At 46.6% G+C, this 10849-nt stretch overlaps 1 protein-coding gene across 1 annotated transcript; it reads right to left on the minus strand.

Moving 5' to 3' along the window:
- Positions 1–39: 39 nt before the first annotated feature.
- Positions 40–8265, minus strand: ajuba (ajuba LIM protein). Its single transcript, XM_084563075.1, has 8 exons — positions 5461–8265; positions 2584–2685; positions 2361–2428; positions 2194–2256; positions 1479–1609; positions 1117–1168; positions 786–854; positions 40–639 (listed from the first exon to the last, which is right to left on the minus strand). The coding sequence occupies exons 1-8, from the start codon at positions 7034–7036 to the stop codon at positions 508–510; spliced, it is 2193 nt and encodes a 730-aa protein (XP_084419201.1). The 5' UTR covers positions 7037–8265; the 3' UTR covers positions 40–507.
- Positions 8266–10849: the final 2584 nt, after the last annotated feature.

Raw genomic sequence — 10849 nt, forward strand, 5'->3', positions numbered from 1 at the left:
TTCAGTTCATTTCTCACAAAGACGCACCGTGAGCCGCAGTCTGAGCTGAAACGAAAATATTTATTTCAACATACAAAAAAATTACAGTAATGTCTTTTTTTTCCCCAGAACGTGAACAGATTCACAAATCTCTTACAGTAAAATCAAATTTTAAGTGCAAATGTTTGCTAGCAATAGTGTATGTACAAAACAGTTCAGCAAATTCCCTTGTTCTTCCAAAGCAAACAGTAACAACACTGGGGGTTAAAAAAAAAAAAGCAGTAGTTTCTTTTGTTCCCTTTTTAACTGTGGTACAGCAGTAGTGCCAGGAGTACAGCAGGCAGTACGTGTGACGACAAAAGGGACCGATCAAAGACAAAAATAACAGTGAACTCGTGGAAATGTCTCGGTATCAGCAGTTTCATCTGGAAGAAAAAGACCTACGACTGAGCAGAAGCATATTAAGACCAGCTTTTTTTTTTTTTGTTGTTTTGTTTTACCATAAACCCATAGCTGCATAGAGGCTGATCAGTGTGTGTTGTGAGGGGGAATGTTGTGTGTGGTGCACACTCTGCTCATGTGACAGGAGTGGCACAGGAGATGAGAGTCCAGGGGGAAGCACTGTGAGCCTGGCTTATCGGAGAGCTGCTTACCACACTCCTGGGGAGAGAGGACAAAAAAAAAAAAAAAAAAGAGCTGATAAGGAGAGGAATGTATGCAGAGGAAGTGAGGTCAGCTTTACAGACGACTCATAACGTTAATTTGTGGAAGAGTTTCTCTTGGAGAGCTGGCTAAAGATCACTCACCTCACAGTGGTAGCACTCAAAGTGATAGTCCTTGTTCATAGACACGACCCGGAGGATCTCTTCGCTGCCCTGAGACACAAAACAAACAATCAGAGAGGTCAACAGAGATGATCAAACAGTGTTGGCCAATAATGGAGTCGTGATTCTGTTCGGAGCATTTTCAGTCGCCGTAAAGTGTCACTTATTTTAAAAATGACATTAGTTGGAAAACTGGTAAACTGTCCAAAATAATGGCAATTTTCTTTCGGGAAAAAGAAATGTACTCACACATGATATTCTAATATTACGTGCAAAAGGAATAACATTAGAAATCTCCAGCCAGGATACTCACCTCAGTAGGTAAGATGGGTTGTAAACAGGCAGCGCACTTCGGGGCAAAAGTCCTGCAGAAAGAAATAGTTCCACGATATCTCAGTTACATCTCTGGTGTGTAACGGACAACCATAGATAAAAAGGACCTGCTGCTAAAATCTATGTAAAATCTATTTCTCTGGTTCCCCTTGGTCTGTCTGCTTTACCATTTCAAACTAATTGAACAAAAACAGGATAAAATGTGTGTAATGTTTTCTTAAACTGAGCTAAATCTCGAGTGTCTCTGACCACAAATGATTCTAAACAAGATCCACAACCGTGATACTTTAGTAGTGCTTCAGGTGCATTGTTGTAAATGACTCGATTGGACTCATGTCTCACTTGTTGTAGTCTGCCACGCAGTAGATGTTGCTGTTTTGGTCCACAGTGAAAGGCACCCCATCCAGGGCCTTGGAGCACACCACGCAGCGGAAACAGCCGGGATGGTATGCGTTCCCGAGAGCCTGCAGGATCTGAGAACCGAGAACCAGTAAGTGGTTAAAGACGTTTAAAACCACGCGTTTTCTCAGAGCGCTTTACAGTCGACGCATACTCAGAATCTGTCCTTGATCACTCACAGATATCAGTTTCTATCTCCAGCAGTTTTTCCATCAACCCATAAACAATTTCAAGCTGCGATATTTCCAGAAATGCATTTCTTTTCTTGAATCACTGAGCGATAAACATTTGTGGCCCTAAAACCGGTGGACGGGGTTAAGCCACTCGTGCTGACAGCCTCCATTTATATTACGGACATTATCAGGTTCTTATATGGTAAGAAGTTTTAGGGTAATCACTGCAGGGCCTAATTTCTTTATTTATCAAAAACATTCCAGCCGAGATGCGCCGTGGGAACCCAAACACGAGCCAACAGAAGGACGTCACTGAATTTCTCTATCCTCTGTGGGATTCTTTAAAGGAATTCTGGGAAACGTAGGATGTAAACAACTACAACATTACCCGAGATTAGCGCGGCCACTGGAGTGTATTCGGTTTAAAGAGTTTAGGGGGGGGGGGGGGGTTTGTGCGCTTTGGTTTATGCGGTGCGTTCACACACCTGTTCGAGGATGAGGTGGCCACACACGCTACACTTCTCAGCGGCAGCCTGGAATCCCGAAAACTGCAATTAAAACAAAAGAGATTATCAGCGGCACAGAACCCGATCCCCCGGCTCTGAACACGTCTGAGGCGGATGACAGAACACGCCTTGACCTCAACTCTTACCATGTAATCCTCTTTACAGTACACAGAGCCACTGACGTTGTAGAAGTCCTTGTTCCTCAGCGTGCGTCCTGCAGGGGGACAGAGGTGGAGGCTGACTCAGCACGATAAACCCAAGACATCTCAGCAGTAAATACTTTAGCCGAGGTGTGGCAGCGGTAGAGATTCAGCAAATACTTCAAATCATCATTGTTGTGTTTGGAGGGTGGGGGTGGTGGGTACTCACCACAGGACACACAGGTGAAGCAGCGAGTATGATAGAGGTTGTCCAGGGCCTGGCAGGCATTATCCGCCCCGTACACGCCTTTCCCACACTTCACACAGGTTCCTGTCGGCACAGAGGGAGTGGGGGGGGAACACAACAGACATTTATTCGGGAGCAATCGCTCGGCGGCTCTCAGCGCGTTGTTTACGACGCATTCCAGGGCAATGTGTCTGAAATCCAACTCCACACAAAGTGTCAACACTTGTAAATCCTCTCGTTCGCACCACCTAGGGGATTTTCACACAGTTAAAACCCAGCTACCCATGCCAGCCTGTTTGCTCATCCACTCCAGTGTCTCTGTGGAAGCTCTGTTATTAAAGGGAAACTCCACCGGATCTGGCCTTTTTTTTTTTTTTTTTTTCTCTGGCAGCCCTTCCAGAAAATAGATGACTCTTTCTTCTGGTGTTCGGAGCCGAGACCTGCCTTTAAGTTTCACCTTAAACCCTCCATTTAGAGCAATTTGGAGATTTAACATGTTGGCACTTTTCCCCCCCTCTCATTCTCAGAGGCCATAACTACATAGGAAGCACCGGCAAAATTAGGAAATTATCACTTTTGCTGCTTCCTTCAAATCATTATCAAATTACACATACTTCAGTCAAAGAAACAAAGGCTCAGCCGTCACTTTCTGGTCCATTTCAAAGGCGACGTTTAAGTTTAGTGTCCCGGCGGAGGTCTTTGTTGACGGAAAGTATGTTAACCAAGAAAGCGTGCGTCCTGTTGGGCCAGTGCACACGTTGGCTGTAAAAACACTCCTCAACTGCCACTTAGAAAACAGCACACCAGCTCGCGGAAGTATATTTATCTTAAAACATATTCATGATGGTATCGGCGGCGGTAAGACGCGTCCCATCACTCTCTATGCAAATAAATATTGTAACAGCTGCCGCCTCCAAAGAATCATCACCTAGACCTAGACCGTTAACAGTTGCCGTTTGCTGTGTGGGCACCTGGACGTGAGGACATGATACAAATTGTGGAACGTGCGTCCTGTTCAGACACGACCTTAAAACAAAAGTCATCCGATTGCAAGTCTCCAGCTTAAGGTATTTCTGTTCACACCTAGCATTAAAACCCGTCTCCATGCGAGTCTTTAGCAACCACTTGAGATCTGATCACAGTTTCCCGGACAAGTTGCGGAACATAATTAGCTGCAGTGCACGTGTTGTTATTTATTTATGTTAGCTGAGTCGGCTGTCCATCAGTGAGGCCAGGACTTGTCGTGTGTTCACACTCCTAAAGGAATGTGGTCGCAAGAACTCCTCCGAAGGGGATCGGATCTCAAATGCACCCTTAATGCAGTCTAAGGTCTTCACAGCTGTACTTTAGGTTGGCCACCTGTGATCGGACCACCGAGGACGGATGTTAACACCCGGTCTGAACGTCTAAACGTCTGAACGTAAGGTGGAAAAGTGGCGGCCTGAGCTTCCTTCTCCCTGACGTCTATTTGGGTTAAGAGTTTTTTCCCCTCTCTCTAATGTGGCTGAGGGAGTGCCGCACAAATAAAGAATTCCTACACTGCCGTTGCTACGAGCTTGGACGGTTCCTCCGATATTTAGGGACAAGAGTCTGTGCCAAAGCCAGAAACCAAAGAGGCACGACTCAAAGCTCTACATATAGAACAGGCGGACTCTGGGGGACTTTTTAGTCCGGGAAGGAGTTTCAGTTCTACTTTCTTAGCTGTAAAGCCAATTTAAAAACCATCAAAAGGCGTATTACACAACCAGGTGCCGCTTCTTTTTGTTTTTACTTTCTTTTTTGATCGCGCGTGTTTTATTTTTCCTCCACTCAGCATTACACCTTCACGCAGGTGTGCTGAGCTCGGGGCGTCTGTCTTCACGGCTTCTGATTTCCCTTTAATGGCTGAGAGGAGAGGAGTACAGTATTGCACGTCTCCTCGGGGCACACATACCTGAGCAGAAAAACAGGCTGCAGCACACCGCCCGCCCTTGCACACGCCAAGGCAGAATTACACACACATACACATGACTCACACACACACACACGACTCACACACACACACACACACACACACACAAAAACACACTGCGTTACTGTGGCCTGAAGTCACTCTGGGGGAAACACGCCCAGCCAAACAATATAGACACACAAACACACATTCAGTGAGCCACCGTAACACACTCCTACCATGCTACACACACACACACACACACACACACAACCTGAGTCCTAATCTTGTGTGACTCACGGTAATGGTCTGAGCTGTGTTTATATGGAGCCGTGTAATTTGTGTCTGAGTGTTACAGCAGAATCTTGCCCTTTAATGACCACGTCGATCCGCTGCATTAGCCTTCTATACGCACCACGCTGTGGCAAACTGCCGGCAATCTGCCCGAAACATCAGCTGACTTTCAGACGCAGGTGTAAGCCTGGGTGTGTGTGTGCATACCTTGTTGCTTTAATGTTTTTTGTGTACCTTTTAATGTCTCCTACCTGCTCATTCTCCCTCTCTTCTCCTCAGCCAAAACACGTCTACTTGTCTGGATCGGCTCCTGAAGCCGGAGCTCTCCCCGCTGCGCTTTGTGTGTCATGACCCTGCATGTCTCTGCAGGCTCCGCGGCACCATCCATCTATCCATACACTCTTTCAACTATTAATCTGTCCATCCATACAAGCCTTTCATTAAGAGAGAAGCCTGTGATCTGACACCAGGCAGCGAGGACAACAATAATAACACGGTGAGGGTGAATGCTGGGCGAACCGTGTGTGAGCAGTGACAGCGCCGGCTCAGTCAAGTGATATTTGACTTCTCCTCTGGCTACCCATCATTTCTTGTGCCTAGAAAACAAACAAACAAACAAAAAAAAAGGATCTCACCAAAGAATTCCTGCCGGTTTTCCCCTGCCTCTCTTCCAACTCCAGGGTCCTCTTGAGGTTTGACTGGACCCACAGCTGAAGACATTGTCGTCGTCCCCGGTTTGGAAAGAGATGTCTGAGACTGCTCCATCAGCATCAGGCCCTTCAGCACGCTCCCACCTTCTACTGCTGCATCAATCAGCAGAAGTTGGGTCAGCTCCTCCTGGTACCGGGTCCCGGGCAGGTCTGAGTATCGGGCCCTCTCTCCCATCCCACTTGCCTCTTTGCCTCTAACTCCAGCCTGCTGCCCATCCCACCACTCTGGACCTGCCTGGTAGCAAGTTGCCGCTGGGCTTCCGACTGCGGGCGGGTAGGAGTGCCGGCTGTCTTGTGCACCTGGACGCATCCCTCCGTCCAGGTACTGAGTCCAGGCCTCAACAGAGGTTGCCCCAGCCCTTCCCAGGGCTCCATAACCAGGTGCCGAGCATCCAGTCTGCATGGAAGGGGACTGCTGCTGTGGAGGGAGGCCTCCGGACGCAGAGTAGCGAGAGTCATAGCCGAGGCTGATGCCACTGGTGCGGTTGCTGCTGCAGCGGCTCCCCATGGGACTCCCTCCTCCGCCGCCACTGGCCGTGCTGGAGGCGAAGCTGGACCTGGGGCTGATCAGCACCGACTCCTGGAGGCTGAATGATGAGCATGGGCTCAAGGTTGGTCCTGGGGGGTAAAAGAAGCCTCCTCCCACGTTCCCTCCGGTCATATCAGACGGGCGATGTGGCGGATGAGAGAGGGATGCAGGCCGGGGGCTCTCCCACAGTTCACTGCCTGTGCTCAGACGTTTGTAGAACAGGGCCTCCTGGAGAGAGAAGCGCTTGTGCCTCTCGGGCTCGGAGAGGTAGCCCGGCTCTGCCAGGCCGCTGCCTCGGGGGGCCGACCCATACCCCGCGTTTGTGGGGTAAGGCGGGGGGACCGAGAGAGGAGGCGGCTGCGAGAGGAGCTGTTGTCGTCTCACCAGCTGCTGGAGCTCCAAGGAGTAGCGCCGCTGGTTGATGGACGACTTGGAGCCGAACGCTCCCGAAGGGTCGCAGTCGGGGCCAAGGCCGGACTCACGCCTGAGGTGGGAATCCACGCCTTCGCCCAGGTAACAGGAAGCTCGCTGCTGGGGGGAGGGGCGCCTCAGCGGGGCCAAGGTGGAAGGGTGAAGCAGTTGCTCGCCATCTGGAGGTAAGGCGCCCACCGTGGAGGAAGAAGCTGGCGAGGTGAGTAGCTGAGAGGAAGTCATTCCCATCCCTCCTCCTCCTCCTCCTCCTCCTCCTCCTCCAGCATTTCCTCCTCCTCTCCCACTCGCTGGAACACATGGATCACTTGTGGTTGCAGAGGCAAGCGAGAACTGGCTGGGTCTTGAGGGCGAGGCAGCTGCAGAGCTGGGAGCTGGTGGCAGACCGCTGCCCCCTCCGCCGCCTCCGGAGACGCCAGTGTTGGCGTTGCTGTTGTTGGAGTTGCTGGCAGAGTCGTGTTTTTTCTTCGAACTGTTGAATTTCACACTGCCCGAGTCCGTTAGCTTTAACTTCTCCAGTAACTTGCTTATCGGCCTGTCCATGATTAAGCCTCGTTTTTTTTTTTTTTTTTTTAACCTGCCTGGGCAAAGTCTTACAAAAAGAAAATAAAAAATAACAAACTCCCTTTCAAATGAATGTTCTCAAATACAGTGTAGGTAGATATACAGCAGAACAGAGATGCTCAAGTAAATCTACAGTTTTCCCTAGTTAAAATATCAGCTGTTGAATCCTGTAAATTAAAACGAAGCCCTGAATCTAGCTCAAAGCTACCAAAAAAAAGGGCCGCTTATATATACACACACAATAAATACAGAACAGATAAATAAGACTTTTAAGACGTTTCAGAGCGATTACATGACTTAAGTCCTCTGAGTCATCTGGTTTGCCCTCATGTGGAAACCCCACCAGAGCAGGTAGGCTGAGGTGAGGAAGAATCCATGGGATTAATTAGACAATTACTAAAGAGTTCAAGTCAACCCAGCCAGGAAGCAGGACGAACATACATCCAGGACACTTCTGCGTGACCTATAGTCGTGGAGGGCCTCCTTTGTGGACCCTCATGCGGCTCCACATCTGCATCTTCTCCGTTTGTGTCTGCAGTGTAGTTCAGAAAAGTCGCTTTGATGTCGTGGTTATCCAGTGCAGAGTGTGTGTGTGTGGGGGGGTGTCTCTCCGTTTGAATTCTCTTTTTAAAGCGGCACAAAGCGGAGAGCTCCAGCGGGACGCAGGCTATAACACCGCTTCATGTGGGTCCAGTGTAGACGAGAAAACAAGTCCGACTTCTGCCATTCATCCCAGAGCGAAGTGTGCGCGGATTAAAAAAAAAAAAAAGTCAAAACAATATGATTACCTTTAACTGAGGCAACAGAAAACACAACAAGACCCTGGCTTAGACTCCTCCGTCCGTCCGTCCGTCCATCCGCCTGCGCTCGGCTGCTTCTATCATTCCCGTTTTCAAAAGAGAAATCCTGTCCGGGACTCGGCCAAATAGTAGCGGAGAAGTTTGGAGAGTGAGGAGGAAACGAGGGGGAAACCGGCGCGCCGTTACTCTTCCCTTTCCAGCAGACCGGTGCTAGACTAAGACGAGTCGCTCGAAATAAATAAAATCCCTCCCCGTGTGCATTGCACGGTCGACAACTTTGTTTCTTTCTTTCTTCCCCCTAAATAATTACTTACCTCCCCCTCTTACCACAACTGCATCGAGTTAGCCACAGCGGAGTAAGCTAGTTCCGGTATCCGTTTTTCAAAATAAACCGCTTTCGCTCAAACGTTATGTTTAACTAAAACAAATACTTAAATGGCCTATTATTTAGGTTACATTTGGTTAAATGTATAAAGTAAAGCTTTTATGTTGCTTTAAAATCAAGTTTTAGCGCCATTAACCAACAAAGTGCGTGTTCATTCGCGTCCCTTTCGACAGAGGGAGTGTGCTCGCTATTATTTTGAAGTACCATCACGCGCCGACCGTTATTTTTGCGTTGTATTGGCGCGTTCAGCTTGACGCGATATCAGTGAGCGGCGGCTCGTTTCCCCCAGCAGGCCGGAACTCCTTTCCACCAGCCATGACTGTTTTCGTCATTCATACGCAGGATGAGCCCCCTCCAGAGACCTGTTCACTGCGAAAAAAATAAAAAAACTATTAAAACATACGGAAAATGTCCTTAAATATTTACTTTCCACCTTGGAACCCATAGTTTGAAAAACAATACTATTTTTTTCCAGGAGATTTCAGCAACAGGTTCTTGAGTTAACAATGATCACAAAGTTTTTTTTTTTTTTTTTGAATGAAGACTCTCCCAAGGCCAAAGCTACCTCTGAGGTCATGTCTGAAGCTGTGGAAGTAAAAGCTTAAGACAAGTATTACACAGCACCTAAAATCACTGTTGAGTAACATTACTTAAGCATCAGAATACTAATTATGATAATGAAGAATAGCCTGCTTCAAAATAAAAGACTATATTCATTGATGCTTTAAGGTATGGACATCGCTAGGCTTCAACTAGTATTTAACTAGTAAATTGAAATTAAATCTGACCTCTGACCTGATCTTTGATGTGGTGGGACGTGTAGGAGCAGCTCTTCCAGACATGGATTCAGATCACAGCCTTGTAAATTCACAGTCATAAAGGAAGAATTAAAAAAATAAATGTTAAAGGATCTAACTATTGTGTTCATCCTTTTATTTTCTGAGAGTGTCATTTTGGGTAATTTGCCAGAAACGGCATGTGGGCCTATTTATTCCGTCCAACTGAGATGACATATTTCATGGTGTGCATTTGACTTAAACAGTGAGAATAAACACTTTTGACTTTTAACATAATACAGCCAACGTGACGACAGATGATATTTCAAAATAGTAAGAAATATGTCCACAAATATGAAATATAATTCCTCCTATATAGGGTAGTTGTATGCTCCTGTTTGTTTGTCTTAGTGCACCTTTGTTGTGTCATGGCCACATTTATTCTTGTTAATATGCCTGTTTATTGCCCACTGGGCACTTTTGACAAATTACCACAATCTTATGAATTCTAACCGCACGTTGCACCACAACAGGATGGACAGTAAAGGTCCAAGAAAAGGTTAACTTGCCCCTACGTGATACTTTAGTGTGGCTAACCACTATTATGGAGATCCAGCAGTGGTTATAAATGTGTTCATGTGGTTGGAAGAAGCTTAAATTATAAAATGACCACTGAATGACCACAAGTAATAAATGCATCCATGTGTAAATACTGCATCTTTTACAAAATGACACTAGCGAGCATTTAAAGCAGCATTGAAACTCTGCTAATAATAAAAAATCATATTATTTTCATATAATTCCTTATAATGTCCATTTATACTTTTAAACATTTCAAATACACAGGTTTACTTGTATTTTTACCAAGTGGCTACTGCAATACTTGCTCTGCCTCTGTTTAAATTATTCATAGGTGCTGCTGTTTTGCATTAAAGACTCTTTTAAGTAAAAGTTAGTCGTTTAGGCAACGGCTCTACTTTATTGTACCACCAGCCTGTGGAATGCGCGGAGGGACACGGCGTAGCGACGCGCCGGTGAATTTTTTCGCCGTGTCTGAGTTCTCCAAGGACGATACAGAGTAAACATCCCGCTACTATTTCAGGACTGGCCGGCATTAGTCAGAGCCGATTCCGGGACTTTCGTGGCAGTTAACGGACACGCCAAAAACACAACAAGCCCTGATAACGCGCGACTGTGTTTGTCCTTGTGTGTTTGGAGAGACTTGTCGGCTTTTCTGTGTGCCCTGGAGCCCCCTCCACATGGAGCCTTTCATGGCCCCTGCGGTTCACCGGAGCTCCTGCAGCCAACCTCTGCAGACTCCTCGGGCTGCGAGTGGGAACTTGTCTGAAAAGCTAACAGAGAAATTCTTCAGGGCTTAGTGTCGGAGCAGTTCATACAAAAACAATACTTTGAAGAGCTGCTGTGCTCTGTCTGTAGCTATTATACTGCCCCAGCTCAGTGCAGTCATGCCTATTAGATTTACAGATAGGCAGCTTCTCCATGCATTTCTATAATTATCGTGGGCACTTGTTTCAAAGGTCAAGCATGGAAACAACAAATATATATTTTTTGCACATTTCCTGGACAAACGTCTGAATAAATTGCATAAATAATATTAACACGCAAAACAATTTTAGACCAGTTAAAGGCTGATTTTTCAAAATAACAGCAACTGGTTGCAAGCTATTCTAATTTTAAGTATGCAAGCTCCAAACATTTGAGATATATAGTGCTATTCTAAGCATCCTTAATTTGTCCAGTGGTTCAAAACTTAGGGGCCCAGAAATCAAAACGTTCTTAGATTATTTTGAGGGAATTTGTTTCCTTTTAA

The sequence above is a fragment of the Chelon labrosus genome (genome assembly GCF_963514085.1).
Source record: "Chelon labrosus genome assembly, chromosome: 1".
NCBI classification, from domain to species: Eukaryota; Metazoa; Chordata; class Actinopteri; order Mugiliformes; family Mugilidae; genus Chelon; species Chelon labrosus.

What these genes read in the sequence shown, in the direction of transcription:
- ajuba (XM_084563075.1), bottom strand. Translation starts at nt 7,036, where the DNA reads ATGGACAGGCCGATAAGCAAGTTACTGGAGAAGTTAAAGCTAACGGAC. An exon ending in CTTCACCTGTGTGTCCTGTG is followed by an intron (nt 2,429 to 2,583) that starts GTGAGTACCCAC and finishes GTCCCCCTGCAG; the next exon opens with GACGCACGCTGAGGAACAAG. An exon ending in TGCGTGGCAGACTACAACAA is followed by an intron (nt 1,169 to 1,478) that starts GTGAGACATGAG and finishes TTCTTTCTGCAG; the next exon opens with GACTTTTGCCCCGAAGTGCG.